Genomic DNA, 22,592 nt, shown 5'->3' with positions numbered 1-22,592 from the left:
TTTCACTATAAAGGGAGTGTGTGAGGGAGATCTTTGTGATAATGGAATAGTTCTGTGTTTTGATTGCAATGGTGGTTACATGAATCTACACATGATAAAATGATATAGAACTATATACACATGTTGTACCAATGTCAGATTTTTGGTTTTGAGATGGTGTGAGATGTTACCATTGTGGGAAACTGGAGGAGGGGAGTATGGGATCTCCCTGTACTACTTTTGCTGCTCCCTGTGAGTCTATAATTAAGAAAAAGTGTTTTATATTCTCTAACATATTTACTACTATAGTATTCTTTCTTTATTTTTATAAACCCAGTTTTGCATCTAGATTCATTTCCCTTTAACCTGAAAGATTTACTTTAACATTTCTTAAGTTCTCTGGAGACTAATTTGTCCATTTTCTCTTTATTTCTCCTTTATTTTTGAAACTATTTTCATAGATATAGAATTCTGGGATAGCAATTTCTTTTTTCTTTCAACACTTTAAAAATATTGTTTCAATGTCTTATGGCTTATTGATGGTTTCTGATGAGAAGTCAGCATTCATTCATATAATTGTTCCCTGGTATGTAATATATAGTATTTCTTTAATTGCTTTCAAGATTTTCTCTTTATTTTTGATTTTCAGCAGTTGGAGTATGATATGCCCGGATATAGTCCTCTTTGTATGTATCTTGATGAAGTTCAATAAAATTCTTGGAAATGTGAGCTGATGTCTATCATCAATTTTGGAAAATTTTCAAGAATTATCCCATCAAATATTTCTTCTCTCTGATTCTATATTTTATGTTGTATGTATATGTTGTATGTGTTCTTGCATTCTATGTGAAATCATGTAGTGTTGATTTAAGGTAAGTTGTGATAACTTACAGATGCTATTGTAACCTGAAGAATATCCAGTAAAAAAATTAAAGAGCTATAGCTAAATAGTCAGTAGAAGAGATAAAATGGAATACTAAATTAATACTCAATCCAAAATAAGTTGGTAAAGTAGGAATAAAGATCAAATGGGACAAATAGAAAGCAGACAGCAAGATGATGGACTTGCTATCTGTTATCCTAACAAGAGGATAGGCTAAAAAACACAGAAAAAGATATAGCATGGAAACACTAATAATGAGAACGCTTGTGTGGCTGTATTAATTAATAACAAAGTAGACATTAAGGGAGTATTACCAGAGATGAAGAGGAGTATTTCCTAATGAAAGTTTCAATTCATTAGGAAGTATTAACAATCCTTAATTTGTATGAACCAACTAACAGGGCTTTAAAATAGATGAAGGAAAAATTGATGTTGCACTAAAAGGAGAACTAAAGAACTCAAAGGAGAAGTAGACAAATCCGTTATTACTGTTTAATATTTTTTAAATAAGCAGACAAAAAGTCAGTGAGAACATATAAGATTTGGATGATATGAATGAAATTGAACTAGTTGACATTTATAGAACATTAATTCTAACAACTGTAAGGCACATTTATTTAAATGCACACAGAATATTCATTAAGACTATATTCTCAGCTACAAAACATATCTGAATAACAAAGGATTAAAATAAATTGAATTAATTAATTAAATAAAATAAATTAAAGTTTAGAATATATTTTCTGACCACAATGGAATTAAATTAGAAATTGATAACGAGAGGAAGTCTAGAAAATTCCCCAAATGTTTGAAAATTAAGCAAAATACTTATAAGTAACTCATGTGTCAATGAAGAACTCTCAAGAGGATTTAGATAGTATTTTAAACTGAATGGTAAGGGATACCTAACACATCAAAAATTTTGTGATGCTGCCAAAGTGGGAGTAAGAGGGAAATATTCCATAGCTTGAAATGCTCGTATTAGAACAGTAGTTCTCAAAACTCTAGTGTGTGTCAGAATTACCTGAGAGGTTTGTTAAAATGCAGATTGTTGGATCTCACCTCCAGAGTTTCTCATTCATTAGGTCTGGAGTGGGGCATAGTAATTTACATTTCTAATAAATTTCCTGTGTGATTTTTTCATGCTGGTTAAGGGACTATACTTTGAGAACCACTATCTTAGAAATTAAGAATGTTTTAAGTTTCAGTTTATGAAGCTAGAAAAAGGAGAGCAAATGAAACTCAATGCAATTAAAATAAAGGAAATAATAAAAATAAACTGAAATCAATGAACTGGAAAAGTAGCAATAGATAAAAACTAGTGAAACCAATAGTTCATCCTTTGATAACTTAAAATTATTAAACCTCTAGCCAGATTGATCAAAAGTAAATAAAGAGAAAATAAAAAGTACCAATATCAGGACTAAAAGGGACAACAACAGTATAAATCCAATATCTATTAAAAGGTGCTAAGGGGATATTCTGAATAACTTTATGCCTACATACTTGACAGCTTAAATGAAATAGACAAGTTGCCTGAATGACACAGCTTTCTGGAACTGATCAAAGAAGACAGGAAAATTTGGAGAGCCCTGTGTCTGTTAATACATTGTTAAAAACCTTCTCCCAAAACAGCTCTGGGCTTAGATGACTTCACTGGTGAATTCACCCTGTATCTATTAGTATATACATATGTAATGGTATATACATTAATATATATTAATTTACATTTATATTCATTCAACATCAAGTTTAGTTGGCTTTCTCAGAAAGTGCAAGATAGACAGCATAGCATGAGTGATAACAGCATAGTAGAGGTCTCATGATGTAAGTGTAACAGTGAAAATCCAAGTCAGTTTGCACCTGGGAAGCATGTGGTCGAAAGAGATGAGACTGGATGGGTATAGAGCAACTCATTTTGGGGAAAGCATTATCTCTAAGATTTCTTAAAATCGTTTGTTTTCTTATTACCTAACTTTGAATGTTATCTGCCATCCTATAATCTGTCTGTCTATCTTTCTGTCTATTTGTCTGTCTGTCTATCTATTGATCTATCTATCACTATTTAGCCATCTGTCTGTCTGTCTAAATATCTATCTATATCTGAGAGTTCTTTATATATTCTGGACATAAGTCCTTTATCAGATATATGGTTTGTAATATGTTCTCCCAGTCTGTGGCTTGTTGTTTTATTCTCTTTGTAGTGTCATCCAAAAGCAGAAATTCTTAATTTTTATAAAGTCCAGTTTATCGATTTTTTTCTTTTATGGGTCATGCTTTTGATGTCCTATCTAAAAAAAATCTTTGCTTAACCCAAGGTTGCAAAAAGTTTCTGCTATGTTTCTTTCTAAAATTTTTACAGTTTTAAATTTTATATTTAGGCCTATGATTCATTTTGAGTTAATTTTGTATAGGGTGTTATGTATGGGTTTAGGTTGATTTTTTTCACATCTAGTCAACAAATATTTTAATAAGCACTTTTTCTGAGCCAAGTAATTGGGTGGGCACTGGAGACACAATGATGAGCAAAACAGACGTTGTCCTTGTCCTCATGGAGCTTCATGAACAAAGGATACTAAACACAGAAAGAGAGGAAGTAGTAAAGGAGACTGAAAAGGACTGGTGGTGAAGTAGAAAGAAACTCAGTAGAGTTGCTTTAGTGGAAGGGAAGCGAGAACCATGTGCCATGAAGGAGAAAATGGTCATCTTTTTTATTGCTTCTTTGAGTTAGGTTAAGTTCACAATGGATATTTCTATTGGATTTCACAGGATGAGGGTTATTAGTGACTCATGAAGAGCAGTTTATGTGCTATAGAAGCCAGACTGGAGTGGTTGTATAGAAAACCAGAGGCGAGCAAGTGGTGGATGTGTATCTAGATAAAGAAGTTTAGCTATGAGTGTGAGGCAGATTTAAATGCTAATCAAAAAGATTCAATCCAGAGGGAAGCATTGAAGATAGAGGCTAGAGAGTGGCTAACTGGAGGTATATAATCCTTAAGATGGATAGAGGGGAATGACCCAAGGTGATTGGCCTTAGATCAGAGAAGAGGTACTTAATCCACTGTAACAGGAAGAAAGGATTAATAAATGTAAATAGAGTAGGGGGTAAAATCTGGTGGTGGGAGGATGAGGGATCTTGTATCTAATGTCTCTGACAACAGAGTACCTCTAGGTCACCATCAGAAAGAGGGGAGTGAGTGCCAAGGAGATTTGAGGTAGAGGAGAAGATATGAAGCTGTCATCTCAGAGAGTGGGAAAGCTGGCTCAGGAGGGAAAGAGAATGGGGTTCACAGAAATCAAGTTTGTGATAAAGAATTTAAGGTGAAAGAAACCCGTCTAGTTGTGTGATGGTCTCCAGAAGGTAGTTGGGTTTCAATGACGGCAGGAGTTGATCTATTGGAGGGAGATTATGGCCACTTCCAAACCCTCTTGCATAAGGCCCTGTGGTTTTGAGTTTTACATTCCAGAATCTAGGCTATGTAGGAAAGCAAGTAAAGAAAAGCTGTGAGAGGTGGTAAGCTCATTGGCTTGGATAGTCTTGTTGAGTTAAAGAAAAATTATTGTTGAAGGGCTTTGAATAAGGAAACTTGAAAAGATATGAGTGGAAGTTAGAGAGTGTTTGAGTTTGAGAAGTATTGGAGGTACTGGGTGTGACTCTGGGTGAATGACTGAGTTGGGGTGGAGGAACAGGTCAAGGAACTGAGTGATGAGATCAAGGAACTGTGTGGTCAGGATGCTGGGTGTGTCTTCCACATGGATGTTCAAGTTGAAGGTGGATGAAAGTGAGGACAGGAGTACAGGTGGGAAGGAAGTGGTGGGCAAGGAGCCAGTGTCCTCGGTGGACAAGAACAGTGAGCAGGGGGTCAGTAGCCAAGAGCAATGAGGGGAGAGGAGTGTAATGTGATGGTGTAAGCCTCAAAATCACAGGTCTTTTTGCAAGACAAAGGGTTTGGGAGTGCTTGTAGGAGTGAGAAGGACACGAGCCTCATCTCACCTCAAAGTACACTTTGAATTAGGTTCAAGGTTACATTTGCTGCTTGGCAGGGCAACAGGAAGCATAGAGAGATGTTGATTTTCCACCAGAATCTCAGAGAAAATGATCTGTCTCTTCTTTGGATAAAGTGCTATTTAAATTTGGCCCATCATAAGGACTCGGTTAACAACAATGTCGTGTGTTTGCCAGTGTATGTATTACAGCTCAAGACAAAGCACTTGCCGAAATGTTGCTGGTGGGAAGAACTTGTAATAAATTAATTAACCATGTTTCTGTTAATACTTTTCTTTCTAAAACCTGCATTTGAGCAGGATCTTCTTGTTGATGGCAATTTAAAAAATGACACTAGGTCCTTTCTTGTAAAAACCACCTCTACCTTGTTGGGTTTATATTTTGCCCCTTTTCGTTGCTATTAAATAGCCCTGCGGAGTGCTTTGTACCCCGCTGCTGCATCGGTGTAGTCTTCTCAGTGGTTTTTGTGTTGAGAGGCTGTGAGATGTCATCTTTCACATTAGATACTGATAACCGTTTCTGGTTTGTTTGTAGCCCTGAGCTGAGGCTGATATCATTTGTAATCCTCCATATTGTTAGGATTTTCAGTGAATTTGCCCTTGTACCTCCCTGCTAAACAAACTTCTTTTCCTGTTACTTTTTGGACAGCATGAGAGATAAATTTATTGAAAATGATAAAGTAAGAGTTGAATAATATTCACATCTTGTGTAGACTGAAGTGAAACATTCTAGATTTGTTATATTAAGCTATGATACTGAAGTGCATATCATTTGGGGAATTGCCATATTTGAATCAGTTTCACATACAAATTAAACATCTCACATCAAAGAATTCTTAAAAGGCATGCTTCTTAATTTCTTATAATGATAGGATTCATTTAATTTCTTACCTGACATCTTATAGAACAATTCTTAGCTTCTGTGTTTTCTGCTCTAATTTTTATGCTCATTTTACCTGGGCTGTGAATGTACCTTTGTTATAATATTTTTAGAGCAGCAGTTGTGCGGCTTCTATATTTGAATGTGATATAATTTAGTAATCCTTGGGAACCTAGCAAAGCATCACATTTAATTTTCTATTAGATGAAAGAAACATGGAAAGAGAATTGGTGACGGAAAGAATTGCTCAAAACACAACTAATCAGAGCTGATCCCTGAGGCAGAAAAATGCAATTTAAAATGAGCTTCCTTTGTATTTCTACTATTTGAAGAGTGTTGAAGAGAAGACAATCAAGAATATAGTAACAAGTAAATAATAGTAGTTATATATAGCAAGCTCAAAACTGCAGTATTGGAATTAGGTTCTTTGTGCCATAACTTTTAAATTATTCCAGCACCTAAAAGACTCAGTTTTAATAAAGGACAATGGTAATTTGATTTCTTAAGAAAAACATTTATGTATTGAGCATAATTGTGTTTTACTGTTCCCAAATAAAAATATCACTTAACCCTTATAAATATGTATATGTATCCTCTGACCCCAGCAGATGCTTACATGAGGTACAGAAAAGGGGACTTGCCACAACAGTTGGCAGAACCTAGAATATATGTCTGGCTTGGTTTCCTCTGCTTGGGATGGCCTCTCCCTCCATCTTTGTCAGGTTTCGTTTGTGGTTGCCAGAGGGAAGTAGAGAAGCGTGGAGAGAGAGTATGCATCTCTTTCCAGTATGGCTGCTAAGAGTCCTGGCTGCAAACCCTACATTGGTAAAAAGACATTTGTTAGAACAGTGTTACTCATCTCATCATCATGGGTAGATTCTACATTGAGGCCTCTGCAGGCTGCTGGTATCTCTTCGTACCACCTTCTCTTAGCCGCTGCCACCCAGTTGCCCTTGGTGAACATTGTTGCTTGATGAGTAGTCAAGAACCGTAATTCAGAGGCTAATTCTCTGATAGTGAGATGACATATGAATCCACTGTCTCTGCCGATTCCAACAGTTTCTTTTCTTTTTTTTTTTTTAATTTCAGTAAAACTAACTCAAATTAAAAGTATAAAACTAATTGTGAAGTCTTGAAAGGCTGTTACTCAAAATGAAACCTGACAACTTATTCATTGGTCATTCTAAGTGTATGATAATGGTGTTCTGATGTTCTTCTTTTCCAAGGAGGAAAGGATGAATCCAGCTATCGGGATGGATGCTGTCATTTCCAATATTAATTGGTTTCCCAAGCTGATAAGAGAAAGACTGGAAAAGGAAGCTTTTCAAAGGGGACTTTATAATTTACAGTCCTTAACACATGGTACACTTGAGTTGGGATAATTCAAAGATGGTTTATTTACAAAGGGATGATTAACTACAAGGGATAGTGCAGTTACCCAGGGTTAGTAATAGTGGAGTTGTTCTTACCTCTCAGTCTGAAGAGAAGAAGGGGGATGGGATGGGTGTGGTTCCTGGAATCCAGAAGGAGCTGCATTTGGGAGGCTGATTAAAAGGGGCAGTGCCATGGATGGTGGAGTTGGCACAAATGCAGGGGGCGGGGTTGGCTAATCCATACCTGGAATTGCCATCTGTCCTCGTGAGGACAAAATGTTGTCCCTTCCATGATCAGAGAGTTCCAATGTAATCAACCTACCATTGAGTGGCCAGCTGGCCCCTCCAGGGAGTGGAGCTACATGAGTCTCAGTGTTGGCCTTTGTTTATGGCAGGCTGGGCACTTAACAGTGACAGTAACCAAGCCAGCCTTGATAAGTGGAAGTCCATGTTGTTGAGCCCATGCATAGCTTCCGTCCTTGCCTCCATGCTGCATTGTTTGTACACAGGTTCATTGAACAAGCACCAGGGTAACTGGTGAAAAATGTTGACTGACATCCACAGGATAGTTCTGCTCTTCCAGCTGACTGTTGATGCCTTCTGGTGGGTATGTATGTGGATAGATTATGAATGTCTTTACCCTTCATTCCCATTCCAAGAGCTCCATCTATATCTCTGTCCCTCACACTTTAATTTTTTTTACATAGTTTTGTCCTCTCTAAGTTTTTTGACCTCCTGGTCAGCCTATTAGCTACTGCCTCTAAGTTGGTATAGATCCATTTCTTAGTCCATCTCTCTCTGTTTATAGATGTACTGCCCAGAATTCTGCCCACTTGGAGGATTTCCTTTCACCATTGTCTTTGTGGGCCACCTTTGAGTGGGGTTGCAGTGAAGTGCACTTTTTGCTGATGCTTAAATACCATGCAGATCCGTATGTGAATCAGCATTTTTTATTTTCAGTGAGAGCAATATTCAGGATATCTTGTCTGCCTTCTATCAGAAATGGACAAGAGAATTTTAATAGTTAATCTGGTTTCAAACTACAGATTTATTACAATTTGACATCCGATCTCTTAACTTAATCTGCATGGCAAGATTTCATCAGTATTCTTTTCATACACTGCTTTTCTGGCGATTGGTGCTTTGCAATCCTGGTGTCAGTTCCATGACATAAATGTTGATGGCAGGTCTTAGCTGCCGCACAAATGATCTTCTACCCTAATATACGGGTACAATAGTTTACTGACTGTTTTGTTAATGTCATTGTACCTAGATCAACAAAAACTTAGTTTTCTTCATTTGTTTATTTTTGTATGTTTGCTTATTATTTTTATAGTTTTCCTTTTTAATGTTAATATTTCTTTAAATTTTTAAAATAGCAAGTGGTAAATCTATACAAATAACATTGAAGAGAAGCATTACCTGTTGTGTACTCTTTAATGCTATCCAAATTTAACTTTTCCAGGCAAGATGTCAGGTTGCTGTGGCATTATTAGTGTAGATTATATGATGTGTGTCTATTTACAAGACACTGAGCTCCAAAGCAATTTCTGTTATGCTGGAGGCAGTTCAGACAGTTTTATCTCTTTAAGGGTCTGCAGCATTAAAATGTTTTTAATTTCCAGTGACGCTTACTGATACAAAATGCCAGTGGATTATAGAATGAAAAAGTGCTATAAATTCCTGCCACTAACTTTGTGAAGCAGAAAGCTGGATCTGGGTTTTGAATTTAGTATGAGGCTGACTTTTTAAAAAAAAATTAAACCTTTTATTTTGAGATAATTGTAGATTCACATGCATTTGTAAGAAATAATACAGAGAGAGACTGTGTATACTTCATCCAGTTTACCCCAATGGAAACATCTTAGAGAACTATAGTACAATGTTACAACCGGTATATTGACATTGAAACAGTTAAGGAGCAGAACAGTTTCATCAGGCAAGGGTCCCTCATATTGTCCTTTTATAACCACACTTCCCCTCTATCACATGTTGCCCCCCCTATCTATTTTCCATTTCTGTACTTTTGTCATCTTGAGAATGTTGTATAAATGGAATCATATGGTATGTTGCCTGTTGGGATTGACTTTTCTCATTGAGCATAATTCTCTGGAAATTTGTCTAGGTTGTTGCATGTGTCAATAGTTTATTCCTTTTTGTTGCTTAATGGTATTCCATGGTATGATTGTACCACAATTTATTTAACTATCTACCTGTTGAAAGACACCTGGGTTATTTCCAGTTTTGACAGTTATAAATAAAGCTGCTATAAACACTCATGTACAGGTTTTTGTGTGGATGAAAGTCTTCATTTCTCTAGGATAGAGGTAAAGTCTCAGGATCTAGGGCTAGGTAAAGGGTAGACTTGCTGCTAAACCATGGTTTCTCTGGGATCAATGCTCAGGAGTACAGTTGCTGGGTCCTACGGTAATTGCATGTATAGTGTTTTTGTTTTTTGTGTGTGTGTGTATGAGAAACTGCTAAACTATTTTCCAGAGTGGCTGTACCATTTACATCCCACCAGCAATATGTGAATTTTCCAGTTTCTCTCCATCCTCAGCAGCAATCGGTGGTGTTACTATTTTTTATTTTTGCCATTCTGATAGATGTGTAGTGATATATCATTGTGGTTTTAATTTGCATTTTCCTAGTTGCTAATGATATTGGACATCTTTTCATGTGCTTATTTGCCAACTGTGTATCTTCTTTGGTACAATGTCTCTGTGCTTTTGGTGTCAAGTCTACTCTTTATCTAGTCCTAGATTCTGAAGACTTGATCCTATGTTTTTTTCCTAGTTTTATGCTTTACGTTTCAGTCTGTCATCCATTTTGAGTTAATATTATATATACAGTGTCAGACTTAGGTTGAGGCTTACTTTGTCTTTTTCCTATGGAGAGACAGTTGTCCAGCACCATGTGTTGAGAAGACTGACTTTCCTCCATTGGATTGCCTTTGCACGTTTGTCAAAAATCAGTGGGCCATACTTGCGTAGAGCTATTTCTGGATTCTCTGTTCTGTTCCATTGATATGTCTATCTATCTGACAGTGCCACACTATCTTGATTACTGTACCTATATAATAAGTCTTGAAACCAGGTAGAATAATTTCAACCACTTTATTCTTCTTTTTCAAAATTGTTTTGGCTATTCTAATTCTTGTGTCATTCCACATAAATTTTAGAATAATTGTGTCAATATCTGTAAAAAAATCTTGCTGGGATTTTGATAGGAATTGCATTAAACGGGGCTATCATATTGGGGAAAATTGACATCTTTACTATGTTGTCTTCCTGTCTATGAACAAGTATATCTCTTTTGTATTCATTTATGAGATGATCAGTCAGCAGCGGCCACAAGGCAAGACAGAAAAGAGGCTCAGGAAAACAAAGTTTATTATACTCACAGGTCCTAGGGACAGGCATGGCATGCCACACAGGGCAACATGGAAGATAACACACACGCACGCACACACACACACAATTCATCTCACTGTTTACTTAGATCTTCTTTGATTTCTTTTAAATAACATTGTGGTTTCAGCATACAGATCCTATACGTGTTTTGTTAGATTTACACCTAAGTATTTCTTTTTTTGTGTTTGTAAATGGCATTTTTAATTTGTTTCCATGTGTGCATTGCTAATATGTAGAAATATAATTGATTTTTGAATGTTGATGTTGTATCCTGTGACCTTGCCAAACTCACTTATTGGTTCTAGGAGTTTTTTTCTGTAAACTCCTTGGGATTTTCTATGAAGACAATCATGTCATTTGCAAATAATTATCTATTTCATATTGGGTAAGTTGTGATAGTTTGTGTTTTTTGAGCAGTTGGTCCATTTCGTGCAAGTTGCTAAATTTGTACGTGTAGAGTTATGATGTCTGCTCATTTTCTGTCTAGTTGTTCTATCAATCGTTGAAAGAGGGGTTTTAAAGACCATGACTATAATTGTGGATTTGTCTGTTTCTTCTTAGAGTTCTATCAGTTTTTGCTTCACATGTTTTATAGTTCTTTTGTTTGGTGCATAGACATTTAGGATTGATATGTTTTCTTGGTGGATTGACCCTTTTGTTATTATATAATGTTTCTCTTGGTCTCTGGTAATTTTCTTTGCCCTGAAGTCTACTTTATCTGATATTAACACAGCCATTCCTGCTTTCCTTTGATTACTGCTTTCATGATGTGTAGTTTTCTATTCTTTTACTTTCAGTTTGCCTATATGACTGTACTTGACATGAGTTTCTTGTAGATAGCATATACTTGGGTCGTATTTTTAAATTGACCCTTGTCTTATAATTGTTACATTTAGACCATTTAAATTTAATGTAATTATTGATATATTTGATGTCTGCCATTTTATTTTTCATTTGTTCTTGCTGTTTTTCATTTCTCTTTTGCTGATTTCATATGAGTTACTGAACTTTTTAGAATAATTCTCTTTTAATTTTTTATAGTGTTTCTGAATGTATCTCTTTGTATAGATTTTTAGTGGTGGCTCTAGGTATTATATATCTAACACGTATAATGTATATGTTATCTAGTTATATATAACTTATCACAGTCTACGCGCGTCATCATTTTATAAGTTCAAGTGAAGTATAGAAAACTTACCTCCTTTTTCAACTCTTTAACTTCCCTCATTTTAATATAATTGTCTGAAATACGTCCTTTAAAGACATTTAGAACCATACCAGGCATTTTTATAATACTTGCTTCAACCATCAAACATATTTAGAAAAGTTAATAGGGAAAACCTAGTGTATTTACCTATATTTTTGCCTACCATGTTGTTGCTTCCTTCCTGATATTCCAGGGTTCTTTCTTTTATCGTTTTCTTTCTCTTTTGAATACTTCCTGTAGTTATTTTTTTTAGGGTACGTGTGCTGGTGACAAATTGCTGTTTTTGTAGGGGAAAAAATAGCTGAACATTGTTAATTTCAGATGGTTTAATGTAATCCTAGTGGGTGATCAGTAAAGGTGGAAGGAAAAGGAAGACTGTATGTAGAAGTCACCTGCCACAAGGGCTGATGTGGTGTACATGATTTCTTTTTCCTCTTCAACCACCTTATTTAGAGGATTCACTGTGTGTAAGGCAGTGGGTAGTGGGAGTTACACATTGTATATCCATACAGGGGAGTACTACTCAGCAATATCCATACAGGGGAGTACTACTCAGGAATAAAAAAGAACGAGCTATTGATACATGCTACAACATGGATGAATCAAGTTCATTATGCTAAGTTAAAGAAGCCAGACAAAAAAAGAATACATAGTATATGACTCATTTACATAAACTCTAGAAAATGCAAAGTAATGACAGAAAGTAAATCGCTGGCTGTTTAGGGAGGAAAGAAAGGGAGTGGGATGGAGAGATGGCCAGGGGGAAGTTGAGGAAATACTTGGGGGTGTTGCTATCTTGATTGTGGTGATGATTTCACAGATGTATACATATGTCAAATGTATCTAATTGTACACTTTAAGTATATACAGTTTACTGTATGTCAGTTATAAGTTAATGAAGCTGTTTAAAAAAATAACACATCAACAAGTGTTCCTCCAGTGCGAGACTATTGTGCAGCTACCCCATGTGCAGCTCTGACTCATCCACACTCTTGTTCACAAAATGAGACCATTGACTGTATGCTTGGATGTGGTAGCATTATCAAATTGCTCTGGAAGTTTTTAAATGTTTACTTTCAGTTTTTATACTTATATCTTTGTCGACAGTAAGAAATGGTCTTGTCTGTGCACCACACTTTCAGTCACACTGTTTTAGAGCAGTGCTTCCACACTATTTTATATACATTTTTTTTTCCATCTCAGAATGGGGCCATTCTTTGTGTATCATTTTGAAACCATTCTACCGTACTTCATGGTCACACTGTGATATGAATAACCTTTGTTCTGGTGTATGGATTCTGGCAATGAGTGTGTGTGATTTTCTTAGCATGACTCCCAGGAAATTAACTAGATCTGATAAAATATGCTGCTGAATTCCTATTCTCAGATTTTTGAAGAAATCATTTAAAAGTTTAATGAAATGTGAGAATTTTTCAAACTTGAGTGTGCTGGCGTGTACTAGGCATCTGGCCTGGTAAAGTCTATGTTTAGGTCTTGGCTGTCCGAGTGAACTGGTTGGAGAGTTGCTGGACCTCTCTCAGCCTCAGTTTCCTGTCTTTAAAGGTGATCCACCTATTCCACTGCTGGGTATTTATCCAAAGAACTTGAAAACACCAATGCGTAAAGATACACGCACCCCTGTGTTCATTGCAGCGTTATTCACAATAGCCAAGACTTGGAAGCAACCTAAGTGCCCATCAAGGGACAAATGGATAAAGAAGATGTGGTGTATATACACGATGGAATACTACTCGGCCATAAGAAACGATGAAATCCATCCATTTGTGACAACATGGATGGACATTGAGGGTATTATGCAAAGTGAAATAAGTCAGAGGGAGAAGGTCAAATACCGTATGATTTCCTTCATTAAGTAGTAGATAATAACAACAATAAACAAACACATAACGACAGAGATTGGATTGGTGGTTACATGAGGGGAAGCGGGGAGGAAGGAGGGTGAAAGGGATAATTCGGCACATGTGTGTGGTGATGGGTTGTAATTAGTATTTTGGTGGTGAACATGATGTAATCTATGCAGAAATAGAAGTATAATGATGTACGCCTGAAATTTATACAATGTTATAAACCAATGTTACTGCAATAAACAAAAAATTAAAAAAAAATAAAATAAAAAATAAATGTAAAAAAAAAAAAAAGAGCAACAGTTGCCTCACAGGATCAGTGATACAGTGAAACTGCTTGGTAACTGATAAGTGCTATATGTATGTAAGTTTATTTCACTGGATATATTTTTACCTTGGTCTGGGAGAGTTACTATTTTTTTCAGGAATAAGGCCCATATTTTGAAAATAATTTGGAAACTACTTCTTAAAAATGGAAAATGAAATACAGGTTAAAGAACTGAGAGATAAATATGAAATAATATATTTTATTCCTTTTTTAGGCAATTACTCTCTTAACTGAATTAATCAGGGAAAACTTCAGGAACAGCAAATTAAAACAGTGCCTTTTACCAACCCTTGGAGAGCTGATCTATCTTGTAGCCACCCAGGTGAGACTGTCTGATTAACTCTATCGCTGTTTGACATGTTCTGATGTATCCTGGCTGACAAGTATTAGTATCCTATAAAAGTTTTTTGACTTTGCCCCTTAGAGCATGCCTCAGGAACTTAGGAGAAACTTTACCTCTGGAGGAGAGAGGCTCTCAATGTCTTTCCGTTTCTTTCTCTTTCCCTGCCTGTCTCTTTCTTATGTCTTTCTCCCAGTGCCTCTTTTCCTTTAAAGTATAGGAGATTCTCAGGCCATGTTTTAAAACCAATGGACCGAAAATCCCCAAAGTATTTCCTAGATTGCTGCTGTCTTTGACTCCTTCAGGCAAGAGGAAGCCATTGGTTGTCCAAGTATAAAAGCTCCACTTCAGTTTAAAACACTTTGTGCAAATATTGCAGTTAATATGGCTGTGAAAATTTTGGCTGCAGAATTTGACTTCTTGTTTTTAAAATTGCAATATGGAAGTGGTATTGGATTCAACAGAGAAAACTTAATATTACATTAATGTGACTTTTAAGAATATTATTGAGTAGATATGGGTAAGTTATGAGTTATTCATTTCATGTGATACTCTGAGAATTTTAAATAAGTACCAGTAAGTTATAAATTAATCAGAAATTTCTCTCATATTTGTTTTGGTTATAGAACTTGCTTAAATGTTATATAACCCAAGTATCATTAGTAATTAAATTAAACTGACTTTCTAGACAATCATCGTTTTAAGGTAACTACTATAATTGTTGTAAAACATCAGTATTTAAAATCATTTAGCTTCGTAATTAGTATTGATAGCCAGTAGAGCAGATCTCTCCTCCTCATCCTTGTTTTTCATAAATGTCTTGACTATTCCTGGCCCTTCACATGCCAGAATGAATTTTAAAATCATCTTGTCTGATTCTGAAAATCAACTTTTTAAAAAAAACTGTATTGCCTATTCAGATCAATTTGGGAAGTACTATATCTACATGATTTTGCTTCTTCCAGTGTATGTTTGGAATTGTACTGAATCTGTGTATTCATTAGGAAGTTATTGGTATATTTATGATATTTTGTCCTCCTATGCAGAAAAAATGGTGTTTCCATATATTTATATTTTAAAAATTATTTTCATTAAATGTATTTCTTCTGTTCATAAAGGTTTCATACATCTATCTTTGGTTGAATTTATTCTCGGGTAGTTTTTTTTTTTTTTTTTAAACTCCTTTGCCATTTATTTATTTATTTATTTATTTTCCCCCAAAGCCCCAGTAGATAGTTGTATATCATAGCCGGACATCATTCTAGTTGCTGTATGTGGGACGCGGCCTCAGCATGGCCGGAGAAGCGGTGCGTCAGTGCGCACCTGGGATCCGAACCCGGGTCGCCAACAGCAGAGTGCGCGCACTTAACCGCTAAGCCACGGGGCCGGCCCAATTCTTGGGTAGTTTTATACTTTGAAGATACAACACATTCACGAAGCTAGAAAACTGGGAAATAAAGAAAAGTGTACAGGGAATAGTTTCCTATTTTTGACCCCCGTTTGCACAGTTCTCCAATAAATAACCATTATATTACTTTCATACTTATATTTACAGAGTTACTTTTGTACATGTGAGCAAATAGAAACCTAGATTCTTGTTTTGTCTCATTTTACATATCAGGAAGAACAACTTGCTTTTTTCGCTTAATAGTTATACACTATTAAGAGTAGTGTATGGAGATACATACACTGGAGCCGTTTCTTATTATGGATGTATTTCTTATTTTTTGGCTGAGGAATATTCTCCCTGAGCTAACATCTGTTGCCAGTCTTCCTCTATTTTGTATGTGAGCCACCGCCACAGCATGGCCATTGATAGATGAGTGGTGTAGGCCTGCACCTGGGAACTGAACCTGGGCCACTGAAGTGGAAAGTGCCGAACTTAACCACTAGGCCGCTGGGGCTGGCTGATGGATGTATTTCTTAATCTATACTTAGGGCTTCCTCCCTCCCTTCTTCCCTCTCTCCCTTTTCTTGTCCTGGGGCATTGTCTTGTGTGCCAAGTTATGGGAAAGGCAGTGTTTCTTGCTGTTCTTTGGGATGGGGCTGGAGAGTTTATTTCTACTTTACCATTACCATGGGCCCTCAAGGCCTTAATGTCAAAGCTCGAATTTACCAAGTTTTGCAGGCCTTCAGAGTAAAAGTAAACTTCAATGCTCATTTTAGCCCTCCATGCTCACAGTTATCTAATTTTTGGCTTGATTATTCTTTGTTTTCTTGTCAGATCTCTGATGCATTTTAAGGATGTCAGAGTAAAATTAGTTGCTTTCATTAGAAGAGTGGTCAGGTGCCTACTCTGCCATCTTATCAGGGATGGGAATCTAGTCTAATTCTTTTTGTGTGTTTGTCCTATTTTTTTTTTTTTTTACCTTTTCTCCCTATCTTAGTTGTGGTATCATTAGCATAGAATAAAGTGCACTTGTTTAAAGATTACAATTTGATTAGTTTTGATATATGCATACACCTGTGAAACCATCACCACAATCAAGATAATGAACATATCTGGCATCTCCAGAAGTTTCCTTGGCACCCTTTGTAATCTCTCTGTCCTGCCCCTCTCCCTGCCCCCAGGCAACCACTGATTTGCTTCCTGTCGTATACAGTAGTTTGCATTTTCTAAAATCTTACATAAGTGGAATCATACAGAATCATATTCCTAGTTGTTTCTAAAAGTAGATCTAGAGAATCATTTTCCTTGGTATTTACTTTCTTTAATTGGATATAAACTAGGCTGTTTGAATAAAGGGATGATTCTGTGGCCATGATGTTTGACCACATCTTATGACAGCAAACCAGAAAAGGAAGTTATGTCCCTGGATCCACAAAAATCACACTTTTTCATAAGATGAGGGCTTTTGTGGCATTGTCACTATGAATGTAGGTAAACCTTGAAATCTCAGGTCAGTGCTGACCTAGTGTGACTGACCTGAAGTGGTAGTATGCACTGTACATAATATACAAACCTAACCCTCTTGGTTCTCTGGTAACACCCCGAGGTTACAAGCTTGAGGACAGAAGACCAGAGTGTGATTCACAGAGAATATTATGAGGCTATTATTCACAGTTTATGTATCGTTTTTTCTTACTTTTGTCAAGGATACGTACCAGCTTGAGTCCAGGTATTCTTATTTTGTCATTTTTTGTCCAGCCCATGATTATCTTTCACCTGAAGTCTTGTAAGAACTCTCAAATGGTCTCCTTGCTTACTCTTGTGACTATTTAAGTCTATTGTCCGGACATCAGTCGGAGTGAGCCTGTTAAAACACATGAGAGACTAACAGTGTCACACCTCAGAGCCCTCCAGTGCTTCTTGTCTTGCTCAGCGTCACAGCGAAACCCCTCCAGTTGCCTTCTAGGCCTTGTGGGCTGCCTCCCTGGTACTTGTATGACCTCAACCCTCACTACCCCCTATTCGCTTACTCCTTCCAGCCACACTGACTTCTCCATAGTTCCTTGAAGCACCATGCCGTGCTCCTGCCTCAGCGCCTTTGCGCTTGCTGTTCCTCCTGCTTGCACCCCCTAGATGTTTGCATTTTCTCTCTGCTCAAATGAATCCCTTCAGAGAGCCTTTTCCCGGCTACAAGCAATATGAAGTAGAGCCACCCTGTCTCTACTCTTCCTCTAACCCCTTACTCTGCCATGTTTTTCTTTATAGCACTTATCACTATCTTGACTTATTTTTTTTATTTACTTTTTAAAAAAAATTTCTGTCCCCACTAAGCACTATTAAGGCAGAAAATTTATCTGTCTTGTTCATGACTGTGTGGCCATTGTTTAGAAGAATTCCTAGCACAGAGTAGGTGCTTTTCTTCATGTGTGAACTGTACCAAGGCCAGTGGGACAGGAGGGAAATGAGCAAGGAGGCAGGGTTGGAGAGATTGGCAGGGATATGATCATGAAGGGCTCCTTGGCCAAGTCAGACGGATGTCTTTGTCTTGATACTAAGAGCAAGGGGATATCATGAAGACTTTAAAGAAGGGTAATGATGTCATCTGATTTAAATGCCAAAAAGATTACTGTGGTTTAAATGCAGAGAATAGATTGGAAAATGGTAAGAGAGGATTCTGAGTACCTAAATGAGACTAAGTGAAGTAGGAGCAAAATTAGGGGAGAGAAGTGGGTATTTCAGGAAAGAGAAAGTCAGTAGGGCTGAATGTAGCTTACGGTCCAAGAAAAAGGCATAAAAAGAGCCCACTGGATTGAGTGACATGAAAGTCACTGGTAACTGAACAAGAGCTGTTTTATATATTTATTTATTTAACTTGGAGTGAGGGAGACAGAGGAAGTCAGATTGGAGTGTCAAGGATTTAGTGGGAGGTAAGAAAACTGAGGAAGCCAATGTGAACTGAGATCGGTTGTGAAGAGGAGCAGAGGGGTAAGGGGCTGAAGAGGGCCCTGTTTTGAAAATGGGAGACAGTGAGCCTATTGTAGTGGAAGCAGAAAGAATCCAATGGAGACAAGACATTGAAAATCTGGGAGCAGTAAGGGATCGTCCATAACCTAATGGCCCTGAGGAAGGCAGGATGGGAATGGGATCCCGAGCCCCCGTGGAAGGGGTGGAGGAGCCTGTCGGGCTATAAGCACTGGGTATAAGCAGCAGGTGGCTTCAGGTGTAGTGAGTTAGTTCCTGTCTCATGACTTCCATGATCTCTGTGAATGAGGAAAGTAGGTGAAGTGGTGGGAGGGTCGCAGGTTTGAACCAGTCCTTTGGAGAGGGAACTGGTCAAAGAGAGAAACAGAGTTGGCCTGGAGAGTGATATTGAAGGTCCCTGGGCTAGCTGACCCTAAGTCATTCATGGACTCTCTGTGTTCTTGGTGTCACCTCTCTAAGAGCCCGGCTGCCTGAGTGCAGGCTTGGAAGAAACAAGCCACTGGCTCCCTCCAAGGTTGGAGTTCCCCAGACAAGGGAAAAGGGAGTGCAGAAGGGAGAGGTCATTCAGGCTTTGGCAGGAGTGATTGAATGATGGACCAGAGATTCTAAGTGGCTGGGGGGGAGGGGAGGTGGTGGACTGGGGGAAAGAAAAGAGGTGGGTGGGAAGGGAGGGGCAGAGTCCAATGATGTTAAAGAAGGGTTGTGGTGGACATTTTGAATAAGTGAGCTGGAGGGGGAGAAAGTTGTTTGAAAGTTAAATTGGGTGCTGAGTTACTGATTTTTGAGCTGGAGCAGTTCCTGATGATGATGTCTAGATTATGACCAGATGTGGAATTCTGTGATGAAGTAAGGGTACAATTTTAATGGGTCATGGTTCTCATCATGAGTGTAAAATACATTTGGGTTGGTAATGTACCAATTCTAACATTTGGACAATCTTAAAGAAATATTTTGTCTAAATAGAACCTAATTTCTTCTGCTTTAAAGAGATTAATTTTTTCACCTTTCTTTGTGGCACCTGATATATTTTGTGATTTTATTTGATAGGTTGCAGGAATGTTCTTACGGTTATTGCACTAATTTGGTTCTTCTGTGAGAGAATTAGTACTGATGTCATTAAATCAGTGCATCTGCTAATCGTAATTGCTTATTTTTATTTAGCACCTTGTCATACTAGGTAACATACTGCCTTTTACTTGTGCTTATGGATTATCCTGAGAAATTCCTCAGAGCTATGTGTTCTGTGCTTTCAAATTATTCCACATAATGTATTACCTTTTAGGTAGGAGTATCTGAATTATCATCTCTAATTATCAATAGAATGGTTTCTCCGTCAACCAGATCATATTGTCATTTCTCAATTCTTTTAATCTAGCTTCTAATGAGGGGATCTAATCAACTTCATGTATAGTATAATGAGAAATAGGAGAAAAATACCTTGTATGTACAATGTAGTAAAAGACCCCTAATCATATCATAATTGTCAGATAGTAGTACTTAAAAAAGAATATTAAGAAGTTTCAGATAGTTTGTGTATTTGAAACTGTGCCTTTTTCTTGAATGGGTTAATGTCTTTTGTGCTGTTCGCTTCACTACCTTTCCTTCCACTTCATTTTAGGAAGAAAAAAAAAAGAACCCTAGAGAATGCTGGGCTGTTCCCTTGGCTGCGTACACAGTGCTAATGAGGTGCCTTCGGGAAGGGGTAAGGCTCCTTTGTTGTCCTCTGTAGACTCCTGCAATTGTAATAACCCTTCAGGCACTGTGTGAGGATTGTAGCCTGCAGCAGTGCAGAAACTTGTCAACCAAGTATTGCTCCTGAATTTAAATAATCCCGACAAGCCACCGTGAACAAGTGACCTACAGTGGAGCATGTGTAAAAATGAACAGGCTTTCTCATTCACTTTTTAAAGTGTCTTGCTTTTTAAAAAGATGATAGCAAATATAAACAATGTAAGTAGCTTTTAATAACATTTTTAATCCTCCCCCTCTTTTGAAGTTATTGATATACCAGTTTAATAAGCAAGGTATATGCAGAGAATTTTCTATGAACCTCAAGAGCCTCATGATTATCTTGTCAGGTTGCTATTTTTTGGTTCGGAAACAGGGAAGCTCCTACTAGTATCCATTGATTTTAATATTATGTAGTATTTATTATGTGCTGTGATTTTTCAATTTATTCACATCCCTTCTCATGCTATTGTTAATGGCTGAAAACCAGCCAGCTGGCCAACCATCTAACTCGTATATGTAGCTTCTATGTGTAACTATGTAAAGGGTTTAGTAGCAGACCTGAAAGGTTGGCATTTTCTGTTTGCTTTAAACCATTTGACATTGTTTTTCCCAAGGCAAAGCCATAGGCTAAAAACATTCCTTAAGGAATGAAAAAAAATATGTCACAATAATCATCTTCCTTTTGAGCTTGTTACTTCTGCGTTGTATGGTAATGGAATAATGTTCCAAGTGTAGAAAAGCTCTGCAAGATTTTCCCCTGGTGATCCAGAAGTGAAGTTTGAACACTTCCTAGCCTGTAGCGTTGAATACATAGTCAGTTGTCATTATGGGATATGAATGAAGCCAGCAAATTGTACTTTATCAATAATATGAGAATTAGGTCCTGTTTCTCTAGGGTCAAGATGTGTTTGGGTTTATGATTCAAGGCCTTAAGCTAGGCATATTTGGGGGCACACAGATGGAGAAGGTGAAATTTCTCTTCGCACACAGGTCCCACCTAAAGTGGAATATGTCAAGTACGTAAACTAAATAAAAAAGAACAAAATATAGGAACTCAAAAGAGAAAAGAGTCTTCTAGGAATTCTTTTAACAGTGTAAAAGAAATTGTAAAAACTTTTTATCTTTATTTTTAAAACTTAGATTAATGCCTAGTAAAAGATTATTAATTGTAGTCCATGAGCTTGTATCTTTTATTAAATATCTTTTCCCCACCCCCTCCCATGTTTTTCATTGTATGCATAATATGAAGAATAATGTTTGATATCCATGTGTATTGTTATTAAATAATTATTGTTAATAATTGTGAAGTAATGATATTGTTTTTGTATTTTAGTAACATACTTGCCTTTTATTGTCTTGGTATGTATGGCAAATCTTGTGTATTTTTCATAAAGAGGGAGGAAAGTCTAGAACTCTCTAATTTATGAAAATTTTATGTTGTATATTTGAAAGGCAGTTAAGCATGTACTTTGGCAACATATACACTAATATTGTTCCTATAACACAGTAAATTAGGGGGCAAGTATTTCCCCTAAAAAAGGATTTCTGTTCTTACAAAAATAATTCACTAGTCGCAGTTCTTTAGCATATATGTTTAATGTATTCAGGACATAGTTGAAGGTAAATAATGTTTGAGCCTTTTATCTTCACAACTGAAATTTTTTTTCCCATGTAGAAAACTGTTGTCTCAGCACCTACTGGTGTTTCTGAATGTAGGTTCTTTTCTTGTGAAATATGCCTCATATACAGAAGAGCATGTGAAATGTATGTGTATGGTTAAAAGCACGCACTCACTCTCTTAAAAAAAAAACAAGGCTGGTAGTTGAGGGAGTTCTTCCCTGTCCCTCTTGGATTGCAGCTTGTTCTTTCTCTCAAGGAGAGACCACTATTCTGACTTTGGTGATAAACATTCCCAAGTTTTTCTTTATCATGTTTCCATCTTTAAATGTATTGCTAAATATTTCATTGATTGGTTCCTAAGGCTGAACTTTATATAAATGGAATGGCACCAAATCCTTTTGAGACTTAATTTTTTTGCTCAGTTAGGTTGCGGTTGATACATGCTGGTTGTGTAAACTATAGCACATTTATACCACTGTATTGTATGTTGTTGTTGGAATATGCCTCAATACACACACACACACGTGCGCATGCGCGCGTGTGTGTGGATCACTTTATACTCCCACCAGCAGGTACCCATTAACCACATCTTCTCA

At 36.9% G+C, this 22,592-nt stretch overlaps 1 protein-coding gene across 4 annotated transcripts in view; it reads left to right on the top strand.

Annotated features, from left to right (window-relative positions):
- The window catches only part of ULK4 (unc-51 like kinase 4), a 533,886-nt gene that overhangs the window by 64,368 nt on the left and 446,926 nt on the right, over window positions 1-22,592 (top strand). For all 4 annotated transcript variants that reach the window (XM_087430781.1, XM_087430782.1, XM_004419552.3 and 1 more), the window contains exons 18-19: window positions 14,148-14,255; window positions 20,264-20,347. In XM_087430781.1, coding sequence (XP_087286907.1) covers window positions 14,148-14,255; window positions 20,264-20,347 — 192 coding nt within the window. The remainder of the gene's footprint in view (window positions 1-14,147; window positions 14,256-20,263; window positions 20,348-22,592) is intronic.

Source organism: Ceratotherium simum, chromosome 5, assembly GCF_057802395.1.
Source record: "Ceratotherium simum simum isolate JZ-2026a chromosome 5, ASM5780239v1, whole genome shotgun sequence".
Lineage (NCBI taxonomy): Eukaryota > Metazoa > Chordata > Mammalia > Perissodactyla > Rhinocerotidae > Ceratotherium > Ceratotherium simum.
The sequence above is the reverse complement of the archived record's forward strand: the minus strand, read 5'-3'. Positions and strand labels throughout refer to the sequence as shown.